At 41.3% G+C, this 27528-nt stretch overlaps 1 protein-coding gene and 1 non-coding gene across 7 annotated transcripts in view; one reads left to right on the top strand and one right to left on the bottom strand.

The window, feature by feature from the left end:
- The first annotated feature begins 2750 nt into the window (after positions 1 to 2750).
- PRDM2 (PR/SET domain 2) overlaps positions 2751 to 27528 on the top strand; it is a 129743-nt gene continuing 104965 nt past the window's right edge. For 2 of the 6 annotated variants that reach the window (XM_034955733.3, XM_034955748.3), the window contains exon 1: positions 2898 to 7564. In XM_034955733.3, the coding sequence (XP_034811624.3) occupies positions 7304 to 7564 (261 nt within the window). In that variant the 5' untranslated portion in view covers positions 2898 to 7303. Of the gene's footprint in view, positions 7565 to 7756; positions 7774 to 22857; positions 22932 to 27528 lie in introns of those variants that run through there. The other 4 variants (XM_057299795.2, XM_034955757.4, XM_063594685.1 and 1 more) reach the window with 4 other exon arrangements.
- Positions 3327 to 3456, bottom strand: LOC112438489 (small Cajal body-specific RNA 11). Its single transcript, XR_003026908.1, has one exon. It is a non-coding gene; the product is annotated as a small Cajal body-specific RNA 11 (non-coding RNA).

The following is a 27528-nucleotide window of genomic DNA, read 5'->3' as shown; positions in this document are numbered from 1 at the left end:
CCCTGAGACACCTCTGAGGCTGTAAGAGAACACATTTCTGTTGTTTTAAACCAGAGGTCCTCAACCTTTTGGGCACCAGGGACCGGATTCATGGAAGACAATTTTTCCACCGACTGCTGGGGAGGGGTGAGGTGGCAGGGATAGAGGGATGGTTTTGGGATGATTCAAGCACATTATATTTATTGTGTACTTTATTTCTATTATTATTACATTATAATATATAATGAAATAATTATACAACTCACCATAATGTATTAGGCTGGTGCAAAAGTAATTGTGGTTTTTGCCATTAAAAAGAGAGCAAAAACCACAATTACTTTTGCACCAACATAAAACAATCAGTGGGAGCCCTGAGCTTGTTTTCCTGCAACTAGATGGTCCCATCAAGGGGTGATGGGAGACAGTGACAGATCAGCAGGCATTAGATTCTCATAAGGAGCTCACAACCTAGATCCCTTGCACGCACAGTTCACAATAGGGTTCTTGCTCCTATGAGAATCTAATGCTGCCACTGATCTGACAGGAGGCGGAGCTCAGGCGGTAATGCCAGTGATGGCGAGTGGCTTTATAAATACAGATTAAGCTTCCCTGACTCGCCCGCTGCCCACATCCTGCTGTGTCGCCCAGTTCCTAACAGGGTATCGGTCTGTGGCCTGGGGGTTGAGGACCCCTGTTTTAAACCACTGAATTTGTTTTGTGGCACTTGGTTACAGTAGCCTTAGGAAACTAATGCAACTATGGGAAGATTTCATCAAAAAGCTGGCTTCTGAGGAAAGGCAAAATTTGGACGCAGGAGAGAAGGGGTGAGGAGTGAATCTTAGACAGAAAGCGGGGTGAAGAAAAATGGAGAGCACGGCATTTCTAGAATGCAGATGGGGATGGTGAGAAGCACAGATCCAGGGTAAGAGATGGTTCACCTTGGTGATGAGTGAGCACTGACTGGGTGGGTAGGACGGGTCATCTCATCTACAGACGCCCCTGTAAGGCAACACACTACAGCTTCGAATCTGGGGAAACAAATCCAGGCTTAGGGTTTTACTATCTCAGTGCAATCTGCTCATCTCTGGACCTGATTTATTTTCTATTCCTTCTCATGCTGCTTGCTATTTCCAGCTGAAAAATATTTTCACTTTATGTCTTTGATGTCAATGTATATGTTTTATTCATGTTCTCAGGGTGGCGTATTAGTGAATTCATTCTGCCTTCAAGGAAGGCTTAAACTTCCCTTTGTATTCTCTGGAACAAACTGCATGGGCCTTTGAGCTTGTTACACTAAAAGTTTTGAAAGGAGTGACATCTGTTTGGGAAATTCTGAACTTTTCACCTAATTTATTAATATGTTTGGTTCTAGAAAATGTGATATAAGAAATACAATGGGAAAACCTAGCAACAGTGCCCTGGAGTTTTTTTTTTTTTGTAGAATGGAGTGAAGTTATCTCTAGAGCCACATATTTGAATTGGTTAGAAATTTTAGCATCTTGGGCCGGGTGTGGTGGCTCATGCCTGTAATTCTAGAACTTTGGGAGGCCGAGGCAGGCAGATCACTTGAGCCCAGGAGTTTGAGACCAGCCTGGGCAACATGGCAAAAACTCATCTCTACTAAAAATACAAAAATTACCCGGGCATGGTGGCATGTGCCTGTGGTCGCAGCTACTCTGTAGGCAGGAGGACTGCTTGAGCCTAGGAGGTCAAGGCTGCAGTGAGCTGTGATTGCACTACTGCACTCCTGCACTCTAGCCTGGGTGACAGAATGACAGAGTGAGACTCTGTCTCAAAAAAGAAAAAAAAAGAAATTTTAACATCTTCAAGTCAGTTTTCTTTTTTTTCTTTTTGAGACGGAGTCTCGCTCTGTCGCCCAGGCTGGAGTGCATTGGCGTGATCTTGGCTCACCGCAAGCTCTGCCTCCTGGGTTCACGCCATTCTCCTGCCTCACCCTCCCGAGTAGCGGGGACTACAGGCGCCCGCCACCACACCCAGCTAATTTTTTGTATTTTTAGTAGAGACGGGGTTTCACCGTGTTAGCCAGGATGGTCTCGATCTCCTGACCTCATGATCTGCCTACCTCGGCCTCCCAAAGTGCTGGGATTACAGGCGTGAGCCACCGCGCCCGGCCTTTTTTGTTTTTTCTTAAGAGTAATAATGAAAAGGAAAAAGGTGTGGGGAGCGAGCCATCACGGAGCACGCTGGGAGCACAGGAATGCGGTTCTGGTTTCACACTAGGGCTAGCCTGCTTTGTAAGTCCTGTCTCCTCCACTGGATCCTAAGTTCTTGGAGGAGAGGGGTTGCGTCTTTGCCCCTAGTGCCTAAGAGCATCTTGATGACCCGAAGCAGAATGAACAGCGACTCATCATGGACTTTGACATCAGAGAAGTCCTTCAATCCTGCCCCTTATTCCAGCCAGCTGTGTCTCTCAACAATCTGAGCTTCAGTTTCTTCATCTGCAAAATTAGCAGCTGTTGTTGCTGTCGAGATGATGAAAAGACAACGTAGTATAAAGTGCCAGCCCAGACTTGGGGCTCAGTAAAGGTCACCCCCTTTCCCTTTCTCACATAACTACATTTCACCACTGCCAAGATCTGCCTATACATTTTGAGGCTGCGGGGTTTTTCTCACAGAAACTACGCAGCCAAAAGTGCCTATGACGTGGTAAGATGTATCTTTAGCCCCCAGAGTTGCTATGTCTGGACTTCATGCATGAAGAGCGCAAGCTTCAGATCTTTTAGTGGCTGGCGTGCTTGCTTGGATGCCATTCCTTGCTCAGGTAAATGACGTGGCAGAGGGATGGCGGGTGGGGAGAGTGAGGTGATGTAACAGAGAAGAGACGCTGAATCTCATGGAACATGATTTGCAGTCACAAGAAAAGGGTCTCTCTTTTTTTTTTTTTTTTTTGTTAAAGGTAAGCGATGTGTTATCTGAACAAAAGGTGAGTTCATTTGATTCAGCTGCACTGGATTCTCTTCCTTTGCCCATGCCTATGATCTTTTAATAGCTGTTCTTGCCTGACAGTCCAGGGACAGGATTTAGAATGGTGGCTTTATGCATCCAATGTTTTCTAATAATCCTAGCAATGAATAAAAAAAAATGTAAAAAAAAATCCTTCCCAGCCCCTACCCTGAGTATGTCGATGGAGGAATGACTAGTTAGGCACATGGAGTAGCATGGTTGTGTGTACCAGTTCCTGGTCTAGCTCTCATGTTTGTGTGTGTGCATGTCTGTGTGCGTGCATGCGTGCTCTGGGTGTGGGGAGGTTGCTTACTAACCTCCCCACCTAGAGCTAAATGGTCTAGGTTCAAAACCTGGTTCCATTATTTTTTTTTCCATCTTAAATTGTCCTTCTCTTGCCTTGCAGAGCTAGTCCTAGTCTTATGACAGCCTTCCTAAGCTGAGAGGGAAATGGCTGTGTGTCCTGCCAAACTACCCTATCAGCTTGGTTGTATTACTAATGAGTCAAGTCCCTTTTTTTTTGAGAAAAAGCCTCGCTCTGTCACCCAGGCTGGAGTGCAATGGCACAATCTCAGCTCACTGCAACCTCCACCTCCCAAGTTCCAGCAATTCGCCTATCTCAGGCCCCCGAGTAGCTGGGATTACAGGTGTGCGCCACCACTCCTGGCTAATTTTTTGTATTTTTAGTAGGGATGGGGTTTCACCATGTTGGCCAGGCTAGTCTCCAACTCCTGACCTCAAGTGATCCACCCACCTTGGCCCCCCAACGTGCTGAGATTATAGGCATGAGCCACTGCGCCCGGCCAAGGCAGGTCCTTGAACCCTTCCTAGCTTCAGTATCCTCAGCCGTAAATGAGGATAGTGCTTATCACACAGGTTATGAGGATGAGTGAGGGAGTGCATGTAAAATACCTAGAACAGAGCCCAGCAGAGAATAAGTATTGTTATCATTCGGGGAATTTGAAGTCCACTTATTCTCATTGGCAATGTACTGTAAACTCTTGGATCTCAGCTGTAAGATCTGCAATCTTTTTGGAAGTGCTACAGGCATTCCAGCTGCTATGCAGGGCAGGAGTGCTGTGGTTCCTATTATAATAATATGAACAATATACTGTCATTTATTTGCACAAGGTGCAGTCTGCAACATACTTGCTGTAATACATCCACATTGAGAGGGCCATGGAGAAGCCTTTTTTTCCAATTAAAAATATCTATTTAGCATTTATCATGTGCCAGACACTCTTCTGGGTAGTGGGATGTTGTGGTGAATGATGATCATGCCTTCCATCACGGTACTGCCGCAGCAAGGTACAAAACCGGCCAGAACTGGTACCAGGTGTACTGGGGTAGAGTGGAGTTTGATTCATGTTGTCGACTTGGACAAAGAGTATATTTTTATACTTCCGTCCCCATACAGAAACAACCTGCAATACATTTCACCTTTTCAAAGGGGCAAAAGAGTGATATTTAACATATCACATGGATAATACGTGCTCATTAAATTGTATTCTTGATGGCTCACATCTTTTTTGGATTACATAAATTATATATAATTATTTACCCTGAGAAATAGCACAGGTTGAAAAATAGACATATGTTCAAGAAATACACAGATGAAAACCACATAATGGCTGATTAAGGGTGGGGATACCTCAGGGGAGACACCCAGCGTGGTAGGCTAAACAATACATTTTACCTTTTCAAAGAGGCAAAAGAATGAATTTAACATATCACATGGATAATAAGTGCTCATTAAATTATTGTGTTCTTGATGGCTCTGATCTTTTTCGGATTAAACAAATTATATTTAATTATTTACCCTGAGAAATAGCACAGGTTGAAAAATAGACATATGTTCAAGAAATACACAGATAAAAACCACACAATGGCTGATTAAGGGTGGGGGGACCTCAGAAACGCTGAGGAGACACCCAGTGTGGTAGGCTAAATAATGGCCCCATACCTAAATCCACATCCCTAACGTCCAGAATCTGCAAATGCTACTTCATATGTAGTCTTGCAGACGTGATTAAGTGAAGGATCTTGAGATGGCCAGATTATCCGGGTGGGTCCTAAATCACATGTATCATTATGAGAGGGAGGCAGAGGGAATTTGACCACATACACAGGAGAAGATGACATGAAGATGGAGACAGAGATTTGAAGATACTGGCCTTGAAGATAGAGTGATGCAGTCACAAGCCAAGGCATGCTGGCAGCCACCCAGAAGCTGGAAAAGGGAAGGAGCAATTCTCTGCTAGAGACTCCAGAGGAAGCCCGGCCCTGCTGCCACCTTAATTTTGGCCTAGTGATACTGATTTTGGACTTCTAGCCTCTAGAGTTGTGACAGAATAAACTTCTGTTGTCAGGGTTGGGATAATTTGTTACAGCAGCCACAGGAAACTAATATAGCCAGTCACTTTGGATTAATGAATTAATAACCGGAAAGACAACTACTGGCTACTCTGTTAACCAACCATCTAGTATCCATTCTGGTTCACCGTGCCACTTCTGATTTAACGTCCTTTATTTTCCTTTTGCATTCTATTGAATGCCAGGTGGCCCATAGCTTTTCTCTTAAAATGCTGATTTCTATGTCAGTGTTTTGATGGTGGATGGAACAGTGGGGTCTCCCTATTTTCTTCATAGATACCCCAGATAATTTCGATGCATGGATCCAGTTGGAAGGTATTAATCTAGGTAAGGGGTGCAGAAGTCTCTTGACTTTGCTCCACAACAGAGAATACTACTTTGATGACAGGCACGTGGTATCTCCCAGATCTAGGGTCTCTTTTCCTTGAATTGCGGAAGAAATAAGCAAACCCTTGAGGTTTGATTTCCTTTATTTCCTTATTTTCTTAAGCCCTGTCACTTCTCAAGGCCTTAATAAAATTTACTCAGATGAGGTGATCTTCATTTGTTTACTGTAACTGACTAGATCATCAGCTATAGCCTCATTCTTTTTTTTTTTTTTTTTTTTTTGATACTGAGTCTCGCTCTGTCACCCAGGCTAGAGAGCAGTGGGGCATCTTGGCTCACTGCCAGCTCCGCCTCCCGGGTTCACGCTATTCTCCTGCCTCAGCCTCCGGAGTAGCTGGGACTACAGGCGCCCGCCACCACGCCTGGCTAATTTTTTGTATTTTTAGTAGAGACGGGGTTTCACTGTGTTAGCCAGGATGGTCTCGATCTCCTGACCTCGTGATCCACCCGCCTCGGCCTCCCAATGTGCTGGGATTACAGGCTGAGCCACCGCGCCCGGCCTAGCCTCATTCTTTTACAATAAGATAACATGATATATGTTGATACAACACGTTTTCTTTCTTTTTTTGAGACGGAGTCTGTCTCTGTCGCCCAGGCTGGCGAGCAGTGGGGCGATCTTGGCTCACTGCAAGCTCCGCCTCCTGGGTTCACGCCATTCTCCTGCCTCAGCCTCCCGAGTAGCTGGGACTACAAGCACCCGCCACCTCGGCCGGCTAAATTTTTGTATTTTTAGTAGAGACGGGGTTTCACCGTGTTAGCCAGGATGGTCTCGATCTCCTGACCTCGTGATCCACCTGCCTTGGCCTCCCAAAGTGCTGGGATTACAGGCGTGAGCCACTGCGCCCGGCCAACACGTTTTCTTAAGATTAAACCTGTTACATAAATGATCGTTCATAATTTTTGGAAGCACACCTGCCCTTAGTATCCTGTTTTTCCACTGGGTGCTTTCTGCAGATGGCCAACGTAGCCATCACATTCGGATTCTTCCTGACTTCATTCTCAGAGGATTACTTTATCTTGAAGTGCTGAAGGCTCCAGGCACCATCTATAACGACAACTCCCAACTTTCCAGCTCATCTCCAGCCTGTGCTTCTCCCCGACTCAACTCATTTTCAACCACGTGCTAGGCCTCCACCCTTGGATGTCGAAGAGCCATCTCCAGTTCCACCCAGTTCATCTTCATCAGAACATCTATGAGTCGTCGTCTCTGCAGTCCATTTGTTTGCCCGCTTGGGAACAGCAAGCTCCTTAAGGGCAGGACTACTACCGCGCTCTCAGAGGCGCTGCACTGGAACATCGCGGGCACAGGGCAGCGTTGGTCACTGCTCCTGGGTACTAGGGCAGCAAATAAACCCAGCAGCTGCGTCTGTCTGCCTGGAGTTGGATCTTTTTGGTATAGATCCAAACGTAGAAGTATAAGGTCTACGTTTATGTACTTGTCAGATATTTAATGACCTCCAACGATAGACATGCCCCCCCAACACCTCCTTCAGTCTTTTTGATTCTTTGAGAACCTTTGAACCACGCAGGATCCTAGCCCTAGGGTGCGGTCGGACTTGCCGCGACGCCAGCCGCCGGGGCTCCTTCCCGAGGCGCCGCCATGGGATCCGCGGTGACCTACGAGGGGCGGCTGGGTGGTGGCCATTGGGCGACGGCGCAGGGTCAAGGGCCGGGCTCTGGGATCGTGGGGAGACCGGGGGTCCCGGAGCCCCGCAGCCCCGCAGGCCACTGCCTCGTCGCCCGACGTCACTTCCGACTGGAGTCAAGATGGCGGCGGCGCGGCCGCGGGCGCCGGGGCCGGCGGAACAGCGGCGGCGGCGGCGGCCCTCGGTGCTCTGAGGCGCTGGCGCGGCGGGCGCGGGTAAGGAGCGGCGCGGGTGGGCGGCCTCTGGGCTGGCGCCGGGACGCTGGTCCCTCCCCCCGAGGAGCGCGGCGGCGACGGCGGCGGCGACACGCTGGGGACCCGGCGCCGCAGGGATGGCCGGGTCGGCGGACGCGCCCCCTCAGAGGTCCCGGGCGTGCCGGGGGCCCCGGGACGAGGCGCGGGCCTCCGGGTCGGTGGCCCCGCGGGTGGGTGGCGGCGCCGGGCTCCTCCTTGTCGGCCGTGGGGTCCCTGCGGCGAAGTTCGGGATTCGGTTTGTCGCCGTGAAGAGCCGCGCGCCCCGCGGGGGACGCGTGCGGGCTGCAGAGACTGGCCGGGTGCAGGCGGCGGTGGGGCCACCTGGGACCCCACGTGGGGCCGGGCGCCGTCCCAATTGTCAAGCCGCTGTGCTTTTCTCTTTTGTGTTCCCACTGAGTGTGTCTTGCACATTTGCACTCCAAATTTGTTTTGTGTCTTGCGTCTTTGTGTTTCCCAAATAGTTTTTGTGTGGTTTTAACCTGGAGATTGTCTCCCTCAATGTTCCCATAGACCCACGGACGGGTGTGTGTGTGTGTGTGTGTGTGTGTGTGTGTGTGTGTGTGTGTGTGTGTGTGTGTGTGTGTGTGTGTTACAGACGTGCAACTCTATGTTACTAATTTTGCTAATAAAGCTATCAATGAACCTCTTTTGATGGTGGTAAGTGAGACATGAAGTAAACCTAACAGGTCAGTGTCATTCCCCAAACCTTCGTGGTTCTTTCGATCCACGCGTGAGCCACCGACCCTCCGGGCTTGTAGCTTTGTGTCGGGCTGTGAGCTGCGGCAAAGACCCCACAGTTAACCGGGAAGTCCTGATTTCCTTAACTACGCAGCTGAAATTTCCCCTAACAGAAATTTCGTGCTGGCCCCTCACTTTTCTTTTAGTGTTGTATTGAGATTTTGGGTGTATTTGAGACGTGGAACGTCTTTTGCTGAATCCCAGTAGGTCCTTAGATCCCTTTAACCAGACACTAGAAGAATCATTTTTACCCCAGAACTCGACTAAAATGTTTAAGTTTTTGTTTACTCCAGGTTTATTAAAAGTGACCGAAACTTTTAACAACAAATGGAACTCTTCAATGATTTCTTTTACAATGGTACACACTTCGCCTCGGTTTGATCAGTTGTGTCCAAGTATTAGAAAAATGTAGGCCTTTTAAAAAAAAACATGATAGGAAATTTACATATATTAAGGAGGAGGAACTGAGACACACTGTCATACGTTCTTTTTTAGTAGGGTTCTGTGTTTTTGAGATGGTCCAAACTGCCCCATCAGTCTAGAGGCTTCCGGACTAACACTTATTGGCCAAATTTTTACATGTAGAATCTTAGTTTAGCCTTGAGATGACCTTTAAAGATCATTTTTATTAAACCCCCTCATTTCGAGCTATGGAAACAAATCAAAATTCACAGTGGAACTAAAACTCATTTACATTTTCTGTGATTCCAGGGCTCTTTTTACTCAACACATCTGTTTTGGTTTGATTGAAATAAGTTAATACATTTTAAGTGCTTAGAAAAGTGCCAGAACATGATAATACTGCTCAGTAAATGTTTGCTTTTGTTGATTCTGAAGGTGGTTTCTTTAATTGAAAGGTTGGTATGTTCAGGTTTGTTTTTTCCTTATTTTGTGGACAGGGCCTGAAACAGTACAGTTTAAATCTGTAAGAATGTATTAATTTTGTAAGTACAAAACATAACAAAAGATTCTCACTGTAGAAAATTGGAAAGTAGAGAAAAGCACAAAGAAGAAACAGAAATTGGGCATAACCTTCCCCTCTTCAGATAACCATTGTTAACGTTTGGCAGATCTTCCTGTCTCTCTTGGTGTGGATATGCGTATTTATTTCCTTATTTTACAGTTCATTCACATATATATATTTATTTACATTTTATACAGGATTGATAATATAGTGTGTATATCGTTTGCAACCTGTCTTGCCTTATGATACGGTGAGCATGTATCCATGCCACTAACTAGTCAATATTACGTTTAATGGCTATTTAATATGTGGATGGGCCGTAAGTTATCAATCAAGTCCATATTGATCTGTAAGGTTTCTCAAGCCTGAGTTTTCTTTTCATTAAGATTTGTTTGAAAGTTTTTTTGAAATCGTGGGTTTTAAAGTTCTGTAATCTTTTGAGATTACAGTGAAAAATATAAATTCTGCTTTTTAGCATCTAAATACGCATTTTTCTTGCGGGTGCAGTCATAAGAAGTAACACTCAATTTCAGCTTCCTTTCTTCCATTCTTGGCTGTGGCTGTGCAGTTATGTACATATATCTGCACATATTCTTTTGATGATTATTTTACGTTAGATGTTTATTTATTCATGGGACTGTTTCTTTAAGCAGCCTGTTTCTTTTCAAGTTCCAAACCTGATTTACAAACCCTTTTTAAGTCCTGTTAAATCATAGACTTTCCAGGATGGAAAGCACCTTAGGTTATTTACTATTTTCATGTCTTCTGAGTAGCTTTTCATGTTATTTTTAATACTCATGCAGAAAAAAACCCAAAACAGCGGACTTCTACTAGAAAACTCCATAATGGGGAGTGGAAGAGGAGGAGGTTGATGGTTGGGGGAAAATCGTCAAACTTGCATGACGATGGGTAGCTAAGGGAGTTTCCAGATGATGAGGGACATCACCTGACTGTCCTTACCACAGATAACTGCCGCCCTGTGTCTAGGGCTTCACGCTTTGTGCGCTGAGCATCAGCTATGCTGTCACCTATGGTTACAACATTTGGTTAGAGGCCTGGGGTGGTGGTCCATCTCTCTATTTTTGAAGCTACAAGTTTCTAGGTAGAGCTATAAAAACCACCTTTATGGAGTGTCTGAAAGCTGTGGACTCCATTACTGAAAACAATACTTAGCTTCCATTAAAGCAGGGTTTCTCAACCTCTGCACTTATTGACATTTGGGTGAGAGAATTCTCCGTTGTGGAGGACGATCCTGTACACTGTAGGATGTTTAGCAGCATCCCTGTCCTCTATCAGGGAGATGCCAGTAGCACCTCCTTCCAGTGTGACAGCCAGTAAAATCTCCAGACATTTCCAAATAGCACTTGAACCGCTGCAGTGAAGGAAGGCTCATCTAACTGTATGGTTGAATTATTGAAACAGATTATTGAATCTCTTTAAGAACTGTAAGGATAGACTAGATGGTTTACACCTTGAAGCCAAGAAGTGGACTTCAGGTCTGTCCACGTTCCTTTCCACCTTTGGTTTTGCGACTTTATTGAATGGTCAGTTTCAGCACTTTTGCTTCGGCATCAGTTTTGTGGCATGAAGTAAAGCAATGTGAGGTATCCTGGAGATCATAAAGGAGTTTTCATGACGTGGAATCAGCATTCTTAGTATGCAGATTAAATTATGAAATTTGAATAAATTTGCATAGAGTTGATGCGTGGTAAATAATTTAAGCATATAGACCATTATGCTGAACAGCGCAGAAACAACTGTCTTCTAGAAAAGCAACTTGGTCCAGTAACCCCTTGAAGATTGATGGTAGAGGCTATGCTGTAGTTTTTCCGAAACCTGTTTTTTTGAAAACAACCAATTTGAGGTTATGCGCAGAAATGGTGAGTTTGCCCTGAGGCAATAAGGCTTACTTTTGAAGTGCTTACCTAACTTTAACTTAATACATTATAATTTAAAGATAGTTAATTGATCTTTGTGGAAAACATGCAGCATTAATGCAGCTTTCCTCTAGGGGGAAAAGTATAAGTTGCCAAATCCTTATTTGTAATCTTTCTAAGTGTAGATAGTATTGATTGAATTTTTATTGTGGCATACGTAATCTTTAGTCGGAATGTATTGATAAATAAAACGTGAAAAGAGATGTGCTTTTGGAGCTACATTTGGTAGGGGTGGTTTTCTGAATTACAGAACATCTGTATAATTTCACTGGAATGAATGCATGTGTCGTTTAAATATTCTTTCTTAAAGAGAATGCCTTTCATTCCCCACCCCCACCTTCCTGAGGCATGAATTAGAGTTATTGTATGTAGTAAATCTGGCTCATTTGGAATGAAATATGCTTACAGTATTTTTCTTAGTACTGTATAGTATTTATTCTTAGAGTCTTGGTTCATGTCATGCCTATACTGTGTTTTCATTTATTAGTCCTTTGGAACATGCAATAAAGGAGATTTTACTGAATACTTATTATTTTCCAGCCATTTTGGTGAAAAGAATATTTTGTAGCTCTTGCAATAAATCATACTCTGGGTTTTGCTTTGAAAGAGCTGAATTACTTCTTGGCACAGCTTGTCTGAAATATGTAAAGCTAAGTGCAAGTGTTAGTTTGATTATAGGGGGCAGTCTGTCTGGAAATTGGTAAAACCCACACATTTTATATGTGCTTATATGTAGTTCTGTTAAGACCTATGTTAAACTCTGGTGGGATAATTCCGTGGCACTTTCACATAATTTAAATTCTGCCATGTAAGATTCACTAAACCCTTATATACTTCAGTATGAATCCTGTACATTGCCCAAGACCTTGTTAAGAGAATGTAAATTAAATATAAATTGGAGTATCAGTGTAAAAGTGACATTCTAAATGTTCCTCACTCTGTGAGGCTTATTTTTTAGGGACTTTGCTATAATTCTGAAAGACTTAGTTTTACAGTACATCTGAAAGTAGGAGTTTTCAGAAGGATGGCTCTTGGGATAAATTTAGATTCTTAATTGTGAAGCTCTGTTACCGCTTGTTAGAAGGCAGGTCAGCTCACCTGCTTGGGGAGGTAAATATATGAATGCACTCTCGAGTAATTTAATGGAGCCCTACCTCAATGTACAGAATGACAGTATCACAGATCAAGAATGGAGTACGAGTGATTTTCGGCTATGGTGGGGGTAGGTAGGTCACTTGTCCCCTGTTGTCTCTTACTATTTGTAAAGTGAAGACTATGATTAGTCTTTTTCATCGGGATGGTTTGAGATGAATAAAGAATAGGCAGGCAATTTGAGATACTTTAGGCTTTTCAAGAACATTAGTAACATTTTTTCTTAGATATTTCTCCTAATACAATGAGTGTTGTGAAATAACATGGCAGTTATTGTTGAGAGAAAAGCCTTCCCAGTTATCTATTGAGTCCTTAGGCATCTTGACCTTCCCTCCACTCTTACAGAACTTGGTGGAAGGGGCCACTATGTTTTCTAGCTCCTTCCGTGCCTTTCACAAAGCCACATCCTGCACCGTCTACCCTTCTCTGTGGATATTTTTCCACTTGGCAATTTCCTTTCCTGAGGCACCCACTTGGGACATCTGAATCTCCATCTCCATGTTGATGGCCTGTTTGTGCGTGGACCTGTTCTTCCACTTGAGACTGATGTACTTTTCCCGGGAAGGTCGGGCATCTCCTTAGAGTCAGTAAAATGGAGCTCACTGGCCAGGTGTGGTGGCTCATGCCTGTAATCCCAGCACTTTGGGAGGCCGAGGCTGGTGGATCACGAGGTCAGGAGTTCGAGACCAGCCTGCCCAACATGGTGAAACCCCATCTCTACTAAAAATGCAAAAATTAGCCGGGTATGATGGTGGGCACCTGTAATCCCAGCTACTTGGGAGGCTGAGGCAGAAGAATCACTTGAACCTGGGAGGCGGAGGTTGCAGTGAGTCGAGATCGCGCCACTGCACTCCAGCCTGGGAGACAGAGCGAGACTCTGTCTCAAAAAAAAAAAAAAAAAAAAATGGAGCTCACCACCTTTTACTTAAGTATTGTCCCTACTCCTGACTGCTCTGTCTTTAAAATATATTCAAACCACCATTCCTGCAGTCACTCACATTCCAATTTTGGGACTCATCTTTGCCATTTCTTTTTTACCTCCTGTTCAGTTAGCTAACATTCTGCCCATTCCTTCCCTCTGCAGTGTCAATCATATTTTTTGTTTCAGCTCTTGACTGCAGTTCAAACCCTAATTGCCTGTTCTCTTGGATTCTGAACTGACTTGCCCAGCCCCAGTCTTTCTGGCTGCCCTCTCCTCACCTACTTCCTTATTCTTTTCTGTCAACGTAATCTTCCTAAAATATTCAATTTTTCTTGCCAACACTGCCTTCTTAGTCCATCCCAGGTGCTAAAGCTGCCTTCCTTATGGGCTGCTATGAAGCCCGGCTCCTCTTACAGGTGATCATAGGCTCTGCTTCTCAGTCATTCTTCTTCCATCTTTCTCCACAGACCTTTTGGAACAGGGTGTGAAATAGGATAGCAACTCCTCACACAGTATCTGAGAACTCTACCACAAGGTCAAGTTTAGATTTAACCTGGAACTAAGAGCCCCTAAGAACTGCCCATCTGTTCTGTCCTTGCTCTGCACTGAGGCTCACTTGAGTTGCACTGTTTTGCAGACTAAAGCAGACAAACATCAAAAGACAGTCTTTCATCTTTTTTTTTAAAATCATAAATGGTTAGGCATTTCTCTTTACCTTGAAACAAGAACTAATGATTTATTTTGAGGAAATATACATTTTTTTTCCAAAAAAAGCTTGCATGTATATAGTTTTAAGGGCCTCTTAAACTGTAGAATAGTGTACACACTTTGCAAACAGTAGGCATTGCCATTATTTTTAAATGTTTGTGAGAAGTAGTAACATATTTAGAGAATAAATCCCAAATCTCAAATTATTTAAAATAGAAGAGTCACTTTCTACCAAAACTGAAAAAAAAAAAACTTAATAAAATCTTCGGAGAAGACCTATAGAATCTTGTAGTAATATAAGTGTGCCTGACACCGTAGCAAAAGAGTTTAAGTTGTCATTTTATCTATTATGACTTCCAGTTTTGCTTTAGGTTGTTCACCTGTGAATTCAGGAAGCCTCCCCATCATTTATGTGCAGGTTGTATGGAAAATGAAAAGAGCTCCGAGCAGCTCCTTGTAAGATGCCTCTGTTGCTCAGAGAGTCTTCATGTGAGACATGAAGACTTTGGTGCCAGGACCACTACCCTGTCCGTGCTGCTGTAGTGTTCTTCCGCTTTTCAGGAAATTCACAAATCTTTTGCAGGATTCCTAGACATCTCTTAATTTTAAAAGTAACATCTGCATTGGCAACTCCAGTGGAAAAATAGTACACAGGGGTCAACTGAGGATTCATTTTGTTTTGGGAATTGTGAAATGAGCTATCATATGGCATCTTGCTTTAGAAATTTTGTCTGAGTTAGAAGCTTGGCATTTGAGCCTTAGTCAAGAATTGATTTAATTTTCCTTTTATAAGTTAAAGTTTTTATACATCTAATGTAGGGAAAATGTCAGAAAAGAATCTTTCATGGAAACTTCTGTTACTTTAATACTGTTTTGCAGGAGGTAATAATGGCCTTGAATCTGAAGCATAGTTCTCATCAGAGAGCAAGGACTGATTGGAAAACTCTTGTATTCTGACCTGCCCCCAGATTTTTACATTTGTATTTCTTGGCAATTAGTCTTAAAAATAAGGAAAGGAAATTAATATTTTAATTCAAGAGTCCTTTGATTGGATGGAGTTACTTCATGCAGGAAAATTGACAATAATTCTTTTTTTTTTTTGTACTATTGGAGGGAAGGAATATCCTATAGTGAGAGCTAAGATAATATGTTTTAATTTCTTTAGAGAAACTGGGTAGTTTTAATAAGGGGGTTACAGGGAATTATTGTAGGAACCCTAAACAAAGCTTGAGATTTGTGATGTAATAAATTACATGTTCAGTGGAATATGACTTAGGTGTATACATTTAATCAAAAGTACGAGGGAGAGCATATATTAATAGCTGTCAATAACAGCAATCAATAATAAAGAATAAATAATCAGCAACTGCCATACGTTTACTTCTGAGCTGGCACATTATTAATGGATGCTTGGAGCAGTAGATTTTGAAAATTTCCCCTTTAATCTTTTTTTTTTTTCTTCCCAAGTAAAGGAAGAGTTATTCTGACAGGGAAAGAACCCTGGAATGCCACAATCTAAATGCGGATTTCTAGTCCTTTCCTGGCATATCAGCAGGTCCCTTATTTGACATTTTGATATGGTGTCATTTAATTGCTCGAGGCCCATTGGAGCCGGAGGGCTGTTGACCTCAGAGCTCTATAAACTTAAATATTTCAAACAAAAGCTTGAATCAGTCTCATTTTCTCACTGGAGCTCTGCAGCTCCAAAGCCACTGAGAACAGCAGACCCTTGGTTTTTCTAATCTGTTACATGGAAACTGTGTTATTAGTATCAGATCGTCCCACCTGGAGTAAACTCGATACACTCCACTTCGCTATTTAGGTTTCTCTGCTCTATGCATTCGGGGAGTCAGGGCCTGCGATAGTTGTCTGTCGTGTTCTAGGCCTCACTGAGGAAACTGATCATTGAAATGGGAGAAATTACTGGTTTATTTGTGAACATTCTATTCTTGTATCTCTTATATATTTGTAGGTAGGGAAATTGCTGTATGTGATATACTCTGTGTTAACAAATGTCTTTTGGTATTGGGAGAAATCCTTCGGTGGGTGAGAGGCGTGAGTGGTTTCAAGCAGAAGGAATTCATTGCCTCTGGTTCAGCAGCTTGCCACACCTTTCCTGTCTGCGCAGTCTCTCTCCACACACATAGAATCTCCTTATTCTTTAAGTATCAGGTTTGATTTTTCACTTTATTTAATTTGGTAATATAGTCTGCACTTTAATACCAAGGTTGGGGCTGTATTTTTTTAGTACGAAGCTAGATGATTACTCTTGTGAAATCGTATTATTTTAGAAAAGGAAAACTGATGAATTTTCATTTAGCAAATCCTGGGCAGATTCAATATCTGTGCTTTTGTTTAATCTAACAAGTGGATACTACATGTTTTCATATTGACATCTGAAGTTTACAGATTTTTTTTTTTTTACCCAAAGTATTTTTATTGCTATATTAGCAATGGGTTTTTTGGGTATGTTTTTAAGGGCCACATAAAAATAGATTCAAGGAACAAATTAAATTGAAGTCCTAGATTTAAATGTTTGGTTTAAAGAATTTTCTACAACAAATTTCGACAGATTCTAATCGTGGAGTCTTTCTGAAGAAAAAAAAGTTCACAGATTGTAATTTAGGAATTGTGCGTGGTAGTTTTCTATGACAATGAATACCTTAATAGCATTTTAAAATCAATAAAAACTGTTTTTGAGAAGTTGGCATATTTCAGACATTTTTATTATTTTTCTAGAAGTTTCAGGATTGCAAGAATCTTTTGGTCAGAGTAAGGTCAGTGTTAGACGACACTACAAATCTAGTCTGCTAAAAGCTGCATCATCTCTGTATTTGCTACAGTATTTATTTGCCTTGAGAACTGCTTTCTGTGGTGATTAGCTTTAGAATTTTTTTTGTGTTGGCCATGAACTTTCTAAGACTCCTTTCCCAAAATGGCAACTTTTTTTCTTGTGTCTAGTCCATGTTTTCATTCTGGTCTTTTAAATTTGATAAAAACGTATTCTCTTACTTATTTCTGTTTTACTCTTTATCCATAAACTTCCTGAATCATGAAAGTTAAAGTTTTTTCTGATTCTTGATGTCACAATGTAGAATTTTTTGTAACTTAAAATAATTATAAAATAGTATAAGTGACCTCTATGTGTCTATTGCAAAGTTAATTATTTTCCAGTTACTCCTCCCTCCCTGCCAGAGATCTAAAGTGATCCTAAAGAAAATTGTAAAAAATAATATCAGTGATTTAGAGGTGAATGTACAAATCAAATATGTATTTTCCCAATTCTGTCCCTTCCCCCACAGATGTAAACTAATCTTAAAAAAAATCTGTTCTCCTACTTTGCCTTTCATATAGATTTGTAGATTTTTACAAGTCCGTAAAGGGCAGATATGAAGACAGTTTAAGTGTTACATGTATTACATTAATGCTAGTTTGTGTCTTTGTTTAGATAAACCTGCTTTATTTCAGAGGATTGGTAATAGAGGGTGCTGGGGCTGCAGGGCTGGTATGACCCAGGGAAAGGGCTGTCCCACATGTCTCTAGATTTTCTGGTCTCTGGACTTCCGTGTCAGAAGACAGCAGCTTAACAGTTGTTGAGGTTGTGTTGACACTTTATGGGACTAGTGTCTTAGTAATGACTCAAATTATTTTATTGTGGTTATATTGATACTGATCATTAATCATCAAATCATCTTTATGCTATTAATAAATGTTTCTAAGACTGATTTGTCTAGAACTTGAAAGCAATATCTTGAAAAGTTAAGTGCATATACTCATGTTATTAAAAATGTTAGATATGTAAAATAGAGATCAAGCTCTTATTTTCTAAGAGTGCATGCTCTTCTGGGACTGATAAATATTAAGGTGGGATAGAAGGGATATGTTAGACTTATTCAAGGGGTGCTGTACAAATAGTCAAGAAGGTTTGATTAGGCGTGGAAATGCAGAAAAGAAACTAAGGCATAAGCCAAGGTCAGAGAAGTCCTAGGGATTTAAAGATTTTCAGTATCTGCTGTTAGCAAAGCAGAGGCACTTAATTGTTTAGCACTTCAAAAAAGGGCATTTGGCCGGGCGCGGTGGCTCACACCTGTAATCCCAGCACTTTGGGAGGCTGAGGCGGACAGATCACGAGGTCAGGAGATCGAGAGCTTCCTGGCTAACACAATGAAACTCCGTCTCTATTAAAAATACAAAAAATAGCCGGGCGTGGTGACGAGCGCCTGTAGTCCCAGCTACTCGGGAGGCTGAGGCAGGAGAATGGCCTGAACCCGGGAGGTGGAGCTTGCAGTGAGCCGAGATCGTGCCACTGCACTCCAGCCTGGGCGACAGAGTGAGACTCCGTCTCAAAAAAAAAAAAAAAAGAGCATTTGGTAGAATTGCTAAGGTTTCAGTGATACGCTTGGAAAGATTTTTCTCTGCCTCTGCACTGCTGGATTGATCATTCCGTTTCTCACGTTTGATAAACCTTGGCCTGGAGATACCATGTATTAGTTAAATGGGTGTGTAAAGACAGGACTGTTGAAGTCAACACTGAATATGAAGGTTATGTAGGATTGCCATGGCACTTCCACAGGGGTTTTGAGCAGTGCTGGAGGAATCTTAAGGAAGTTATTCCAAACATTTTTAGATGCTGTAGTTGCTTTAGAATACATTATTATCCTATTGCAGCTCGTCACATGGTTACCACATTCAGAGGTTCTCAGTTGGAAGGGCATTTGAGAATGTGTGTACGTATTTTCGATTGTCAAAATGATTGGAGGCACTGCCAGTGTTGATTGCTCAAAGCAATGTTAAGTGCCCATAAGGAAAGGGACAGTCTTGCTCAAGGAGTTGGCCAGTCCAAAATGCAGGGTTCCTCTGTTGAGAGACTCCGCCCAGGTCTTACTTCTTTTCCTTTAACACCCCTTGTTTTTGATATAGTTGAATAAAGAATTAAGTTTTTAAAATAACATTTGAGAATTCACTGTCAGATTTACAGTGTTTTTGTTGTTGTACAATATTTTATGTATATAGCTTGACAATTTTGTGAGTCCAAGAGGGAGAGAGGAAAAAATGAGAGTCTGGTTTTTAGCAATTAGGATTTGGAAGTAATAGGGAGGAGGCTCTCCCCACACAGATATATAGTGAATCTTTAAGAAAAAGATGTTATGATCTTTCTTTTCTCTGGAAAGAAATAAGTGCATTCTCATTTGGACAGAGAGGAAACAGGTAGTGTAGAAAGAGAAGATTATTAATTATGTAGCAGTCTGAATTATATTCTAACCTTTTTTTATTGAGAAAAAGATGATAGCCTGGGTAACAAGGTGAGACTCCATCTCTACCCAAAAAAAAAAAAAAAAAAAAAAAATTAGCCAGGCATGGTGGCGCGAGCCTGTAGTCTTAGTTATTTAGGAGGCTGAGGTGGGAGGATCACTCGAGCCCAGGAGTTCGAGGCTGCAGTGAGCTATGATTGTGCCATTGCAGTCCAGCCTGGGTGAGAGAGTACTACACCATCTCCAGAAAAAAAGAAAAACATGAGATTCCTTGAGATAATCAAATAATGCAATGTTTTAAGTACTATTGTAATTATTCAATATCAGATGTTAGGATATCTCAGTTGTCTGAATTGTGCCTACAAGCTAGCAATGACAAAAGGTGAGGAAAAGAAAAGAAGTGTTAAATAAAGAGGGAAAACATGAAAAGCAGATGGTAAGAAGAAGGCAGCATCTCAGAAAACAGCAGCTCCATCCTCCCATGCCCTCAGGACCAAAACCTCAGTGCCATCCCTGACTTCCTTTCTTTCTTTCATGCCTAAGATCTAAAACTGCAGCACATTTTGGGTGCTCGAGACCATCATGGCCAACATGGTGAAACTCCGTCTCTACTAAAAATACAAAAATATTGGCTGGCCGTGGTGGCGCGTGCCTGTAGTACTAGCTACTCAGGAGGCTGAGGCAGGAGAATTGCTTGAACCCTGGAAGGAGGTGGGGGCTGCAGTGAGCCAAGATCACACCACTGCACTCTAGCCTGGTGACAGAGCGAGACTCCGTCTCAAAAAAAAAAAAAAGAAATAAAATCTATCCATCCATCCGTCCGTCTGTCCGTCCAGGATCCAGTTACTTTTCACATCTCTTCTACTGTCTGAGCCATGCCCCCATTGTCTCTTGGTTAGACTGGGCATCAGCCTCCGACATCGCCTCTTCATGTGCCCCTCACCGACTCTGCACCAGCCACACCAGCATCCTGGCTCCCTCTCTGCTTCCCCAGGCTGCAGCCTTGTGAGGCTTCTCGCTTTTGCTTCCACCTCCACCTCCACCTCCATATAACATTTCTCCCCATACTTTCCTGGTTTGAAGCTCGTCCCTTTCCTGGCTTTTATGTAGACTGCTCCTTCTCAGTCCTTCTCTGACCACACTGTTGAATTTGCATAGAGGTAGAGACAGAGATTGTAGTAACTATCTCCCTCTCCATAACTCTTTATTTTTTTCTAAAGCGCTTTCATTTTCTGGCATGCCACATATTTCACTTATGTATTTACTGTGACTGTCTTCCCCAAAAGGGCAGTGATCTTCCTCCTTTCCACTGCTCAAGGGCAGTGCTTGACACATAGTGGGTGCTCATGGGGAGGCAGGAGTAAAAAATTGGTGAAATGTAGTTAAGATGCATTAGCAGAAACCAAAATTATGAGACCTTGACCGAATTATCTTAAGCTCTTGTTAATTGAGGATGCCAGTGCTGTGCTTATTTTGGTGAAGGGGACCTGAGCTGGTTCATTGAAGGCAGCACAGTGCCTGCAAGTCCTTGGAAGAAGCTTCATAAATGATAGTGATGATGATACCGACGATTCTTGTGAGAGGGAAAAGGCAAACAAAGGGAAATGGTAAAGCATTATAGCTCTTTCCAAACATCTTTTATTACAACATTTGCATTTTACCGCAGATGTTTTTTGTTCTGTTCCTCAAAGAGAACTCCCCTGAGCCAGTGTTAATAAATCTACCTATAAAAGCTTTGTCAGAGGACACGTGAAACCCCTAACATCTTATTCACCTGGGGGAATAAGGTGTCATGCAGGGCCACCACGTGGAACTGGATAGTAGTCAGTAGGCGTTTCTGGTCGAGGGTCAGGTGTGCACATCTGAGGGATCACTAACCTCATCACTGTTTAATACCAAAATATACATTTTTTTTTTTTTTTTTGAGACGGAGTCTCGCTCTGTCACCCAGGCTGGAGTGCAGTGGCACGATCTCGGCTCACTGCAAGCTCCGCCTCCCGGGTTCATGCCATTCTCCTGCCTCAGCCTCCCGAGTAGCTGGGACTACAGGCGCCCGCCACCACACCCGGCTAATTTTTTGTATTTTTTAGTAGAGACGGGGTTTCACTGTGTTAGCCAGGATGGTCTCGATCTCCTGACCTCGTGATCCACCTGCCTTGGCCTCCCAAAGTGCTGGGATTACAGGCGTGAGCCACTGTGCCCAGCCCAAAATATACATTTTTAACTTGATAACAATCTTACGTCTTAGAGAAGAGGGTTGATTATGTTCAATATGTGATGTTTACTAAGGCAGGACATGTAAATATAGATGAGAAAGATGCTCAGTATTAAAATGTAAAGGAATGGACTTCATGGTTTAACTTGCAATTCTCTGGCTTTTTTTTTTTTTTTTTCCCTGAGTACTTGCTTACCAAGAGTTTATATTGGTTTGGCTAGCAGTGAGCTGTCTAACAAGATGCAATCTCATGGAATACATCCTTATGCCAATTATGAATAAAAGTAGTTCAGACGGCCAGGCCCTAACTTAAATATAGTGCCTTTGGTGGTTAAGGGTGATCAGGTGAGTGGTTAAATAGATCAAGAAAAGGAAAGAAAAATCCAACTACCTTATTAAAAAACAAGGGTAAAATGTCAAAACAGTGGGTAGGCAGTAGGAAGAATGTCACTAAATTATGTATTCTTTGCGTTATTAACAATTAGAACATAATGTTACAATGTAAGCAGAGGCTTGTGGGTCAAGGAAGGAAAGATAAGTTATAAGCAAGTGCATAAAGAAATAGGAGAATTATGCCTAATGGTGTGTGTATGTAAACGTGGGAAATGTTTAGAACCTTACAGTGGAAGTTCTACTTAAAGTGTCATGATTTAATATATTATGAATTACATCAAATGACTCAAGGCATACGTTGCAGAAAGGACCATTTTCAGAGATTATTATTTAGAAACAAGTATGTCATATGCATTTACAAGAAATAATTTTGTCTTTTTATTTTACTATACTATGAATACATGGAACATGGGTTTTTAAAGGGACAATGTAGCTGTTTCCCAACATCTTTTATTAAAACATTTGTATTTTACTGCCAGTTTTTTGTTCTTTTCCTCAGAGAGAACTCCTGGTGGCCAATGTTAGTAAATTCAACTTTCTAATTCAGGAACTTGAAAAACAGAATAATGTAATGGGGTCTAATGGTGTTTACGTACAACACAGTATTGGTAAAAGAAAAAGACACTTATATTGCATAATAAGGTACTCAATAATGCTTTGTATTTCTATTAAGAAAGCTAATTTATTTCTTCTTAGGAATGATGCAGTTCCAAAGCAAAGATTTGATGTCCTCCTAATGAGTCCGCTTTCAGTTGTAGAGTACAGTGAAGTCCTAGCAAAGAGTAGTAAGAAATCTATTTTACTGGAGATAATAAATCTGACAAGGAAGCTCTCAGCATAGATTGAAGTTGATTTGGCATAGAGTTGCTTTATAAATAGCCCTTTCAGCAAACTCTACAGTTCTGTATGTGGTTTTAAATCCCTGTAAATTTGTAGGCAGGTACATATTACAATTGTCTGTTTTTCTTTTTAGGGTTCATGTAATCAAAGAAGTTTCTTTGTTGTGTGTATCTTTACAGAACACAACAGGAATTGAAAATGAATCAGGTGAGTTTAAAAATCAGAATTTATACAAATACATGACCTAGATGTTAGACCAGCTCTTGATTTTTACAAGATAGTAGCACACACATTCATTTCTCCTGGATTCTCATTTTTGTTTCTTAATACCATTAATTAGTTCATTGCGTTCATACCGTGCATTTGTTCGTGCAGTGGAATGTGCATTGTTTGGGCGTGGGTTGGCGTTTCTGTGGTTCCCTGAGGAGAGGACTCATTCTTAGGGATTTTCATTAAGACTTTCTTTTTGACCTCTCCCTTGCCACACTCTAGTGTGAGTTTTTTTGTGTGTGTTTGTTTTGAAGCTTATTAAGCTTTCATTTTTAGCGTTTTTTATTTTGTGATTATTTGTTCGTTAAAAGACACATGCACACCTATGTTTATTGCGGCATTATTCACAATAGCAAAGACTTGGAACCAACCCAAATGTCCAACAATGATAGACTGGATTAAGCAAATGTGGCACATATACACCATGGAATACTGTGCAGCCATAAAAAATGATGAGTTCATGTCCTTTGTAGGGACATGGATGAAATCGGAAATCATCATTCTCAGTAAACTATCGCAAGAACAAAAAACCAAACACCGCATATTCTCACTCATAGGTGGGAATTGAACAATGAGATCACATGGACACAGGAAGGGGAACATCACGCTCTGGGGACTGTTGTGGGGTGGAGGGAGGGGGGAGGGATAGCATTGGGAGATATACCTAATGCTAGATGACGAGTTAGTGGGTGCAGCACACCAGCATGGCACATGTATACGTATGTAACTAACCTGCACAATGTGCACATGTACCCTAAAACTTAAAGTATAATAATAAAAAAATAAAAAAAAGAGAGGATTAAAAGTTATTTATAGAGACTGCAAATGATCAAAGAAGAAACTTTAAGCATTTGTCCTTGAAAAACCTGTTCTCAGAATAAAAACAAGAGGGCAAATATTGAAATGTAAGTTGTGTTTCTCTTTACAGGAGATGTGGGATTACCTGGTGATTAAATTATTCTGCTATGGATATTTTCATAGCTTCAAGGGTGTTCTGATAAGTAGAGCCAGTTATGTGGATCTAATAATATATTCTAGAGTAGGATTCTTATTTTCTGGTTTCAATATCATCTCTCTTGTAGTTACAGAAATACGTGGGTGTCAGAAATGTTTTCTTTTTAAAATGTTCATAAGCACTTACTTTTAAAATATGAAGGACAAAACCCAAAATATGAAGTATGTAATTTTTTTTTTAGTCCTTAGTTTAAAACTCTCAGACTTGAAAACATTTTGTATCCCTCATCAACTGAAACTTTAGACACCTTTTTTTCATGTACAGGTGACTCTACCTAGAGATCACAAGTTCAATTTAATTAGCTGGGCCAAGTTTAATACATTCAGTCCTGTGCTGCATTGAGAGATGTGAAATTTTTGGATTCTTTTGATTTCATTACTTTCTTTATCAGAAATGTTTATTTTAATGCAGAGGACATATATCATAAAAAACGAATCTGGCGAACACATGGGGCACATGCTTTCTATTATTTTAAAACTTGCAGATTTATTGACATGCTTTTGAAGGCAAATTATTTTTGAAATGGTGAGATGGGGGAGGGAAAAGAGAACAGAGTGGATTTTCACAGTCATCGTCCATCAAAGTTATACTCATATATATTTCATAGATTTCATTTATTTTCCTATTTTAAGATTGATTCTTAATACGAACCTGGTCACCCAAAGGAGCTCAGTTCTCTGCAGTCTAGGAACTGTTTTGTTGGAGGAGTCTTGATCCTGCGTTAGAATGGTTGTGAGTTCTTCCAAAGTGGAATCTAAGTGTTAATATTGTTCTTGTTGCATCGCTGTTCAGAAATCATTTATTTGATATGTCTGCATCTTTAACCTTAGGATTAATTATGCCTTAATTCTTGTATAGTATTAGACTTGTAATATTTCTAGTGAATTAGACTTGACACTTCAAACTTTTGCTTTATATTTCAATTATATCAAACTTGTGTTTAAAAAAGTCTGCTTGCCAGTCAAAAAGTGGCAGCAATAACTACTACTTTTTTTTTTTTTTGGCTCTTTTACAATTTCATTTTGCTTTTGACAAGTTTTAATATCAGATCTGCAGAAGACCGCCTTTGATCCCAAATGCCAAGTATCAGTGGAAGAGTGTCCTCTTATGTTTCTAATGGTTAACACATTTCTGATTTGGGTGTAATTTAAATGGTCTGGTAGTAATGAAGCTTTTATTTGGATTATAAAAATTGCCCACTTTTTATGAGTAAAATTTTTAGCATCTTTTGTTATATTTTCATTACTAGAAGAATATTAGTTATATGCTGTTTAGGCCCAATTGTTATGGCATAAAATCTATCAGTGTTTTTCAACAATCACCCCAGTCATTCTTCAGGGTTAAGACTTATTTCAGGATAATTTACAGTTTTCCCTTCTCGTATTTATTGCTGTCATTTTCAGACAGTGAAAATGAGCAGTAAATGCTTGAAAAACTGAAAAATAACCACACAACAAAATTCAGATATAAAAAAGTTTGAACTTGAAGAAGATTGACTTATAAATAAAATCCTGATGGTTATTTTAGGGTTAGGTTATTCTCCCCGGGAACGGATCAGCATTGCTTTGATGGGTTTTAGTTGTCAGTTCTGTTTCTTATGATGGGTATGGTCTCAAAGACAATAGCATAGAATAATTTGTTGATATATGCCTGACAGTTGAGTTTCAGGGACTGCAGGATCCTCGTCATGGGCATATCATATTGTTTGTTATTGATTCCTTTAGAAGAAGCAATAGAGTCCACAGCCTGCCAGTACTTTCAGCACTGACTATTGAGGCGGCATTCTGGACTGTTGCGCTCAGTTGTATCAGTGTGTTCCAAGTCGGTCCTAGTGTGATAGCTCCCTCTGAGCCCAGCTCTCACAAAGCTCCCCGACCTACATATTCTTTGCTTTCTTTCTCTTCCCTTCTGTTCTTCACTCAAAACTCACCCCTTTCTTAATATCTCTTAACCTCTCAATTAGAGCCCAGCTTGCTTTGCATGTGAGTCTTCGATCCTTCCACTTGAGCCCATGCCTGGGTGGCAGCGAGAGCAGTAGTCATTGTGCCTCCTCCCCTGGCTCTCCATGCTCCCTTCTCTCCATTCTCAGATCGTAGGTATCCTACTTGCTTCATTAACGTTCCACACCCATCCTGATACTTAACTTTTGAGATGTTCTACTGTTTTCCTTCTTATTTTCCTAGACTTATCTAGGAATGGCTTTATCTCAGGAATGGTTCCATTATCTCAGTTGTCCCTAAAATTCATTCATTCCTTCCCTCATTCATCGTGCACAGACTGTATCCCAGCATGTTGTGGGTTCTGCAGTGAACTAGGTGGGCAAGGGCTCTGCCAGTAACATACTCCAAGAGGGAGACTGTTAAAAAGCAGGAAGACAAGCAAGGTAATTTCAGATAGTGAAAAGTGCTGTGAAGACAATTAAACAAGATCTTGTCATAAAGGATGTTGGGTAGAGGTGAAAGAAGGTCTTTGGATTACATGGTCAGAGAAGGCTACTCTGTGGAGGTGATTGCTAGTAGAACTGAAACTTAGGTAATAACCGGGAACCAGATAGACACATGAAGATCTGGAAAAAGAAAATTCCAGGCAGAGTGAACACACAGTAGTCCAAAGACCCGGGAGTGGAAATGAGCTTGGTAGTTCATGAAACGGAGAGCAAGCTATGGTCTGGAGCTTGGCCCTATCAGGGGCTCTGGGATAAGAGGACATTGGTGTGAGAGGCAAGGTTTATAGGGCCTTTAGGGCTACGGGACAGTGACACAGGCTGATTTTCATGTTTAAGATGTCCTCCCCACTGTGCTGTGGAGACTGGATTGTAAGGGAGCAAGAGTGTGGTGATAACGTGTGCTCACTACTGAGATTAACACCATGCTTTAGGACAGTTTCTTCAGTTGGACGACTTGGTGGACCTGACAGCTTTTTGAAAGAGGGTACTTTTTTGTATTTCAGAACTAATTTGACTCCTGTTCTTTTTAAAAATGGTGTATAAGCATTTCTTGGTTTGTGTTTTCATCTGTTTATTGTTACAGCAGTCCTGCTCATTTCTTAACCAAGTATAATTTAATGCCGTTTCAGTAAACTGAAGCTTGTTTGATTTTTTTTCCCATCGTTTGTTCCAGCGTAGTAGCTTAGATTCTTGTTTGCAAAAATCTATACAAAGATGGGTTCGTAGAATTTTAGCGATTTTAATATGGTATGATTCTAAGCTGTTTTTTGCTTGTAACAGTTACTTTGGTGATTATTATTAGTCTATTGTAGCAATAATATATATTTTAGTATGAATATACTATAAATTGTTCTTAATATTAAGGAAAATGGGTCTAATCTATTCCGTCATGTATTGCTGCCACTTTCCAGTTAGTTTTGATCAAGTCAATATTTGAAACTAGGTGCTTTAATTAAATAGATTAAACTGATATAATACTTGCTGATAATTCTCTGGGCAAAGCATGTAAAAGGAGTTACTTATATAAATTTAAATGAGACACTAATAAAATTTGCTTATTCTTATATACTTTT

This window comes from Pan paniscus, chromosome 1 (genome assembly GCF_029289425.2).
Source record: "Pan paniscus chromosome 1, NHGRI_mPanPan1-v2.0_pri, whole genome shotgun sequence".
NCBI classification, from domain to species: Eukaryota; Metazoa; Chordata; class Mammalia; order Primates; family Hominidae; genus Pan; species Pan paniscus.
This window is presented reverse-complemented; position numbering and strand designations above follow the sequence as displayed.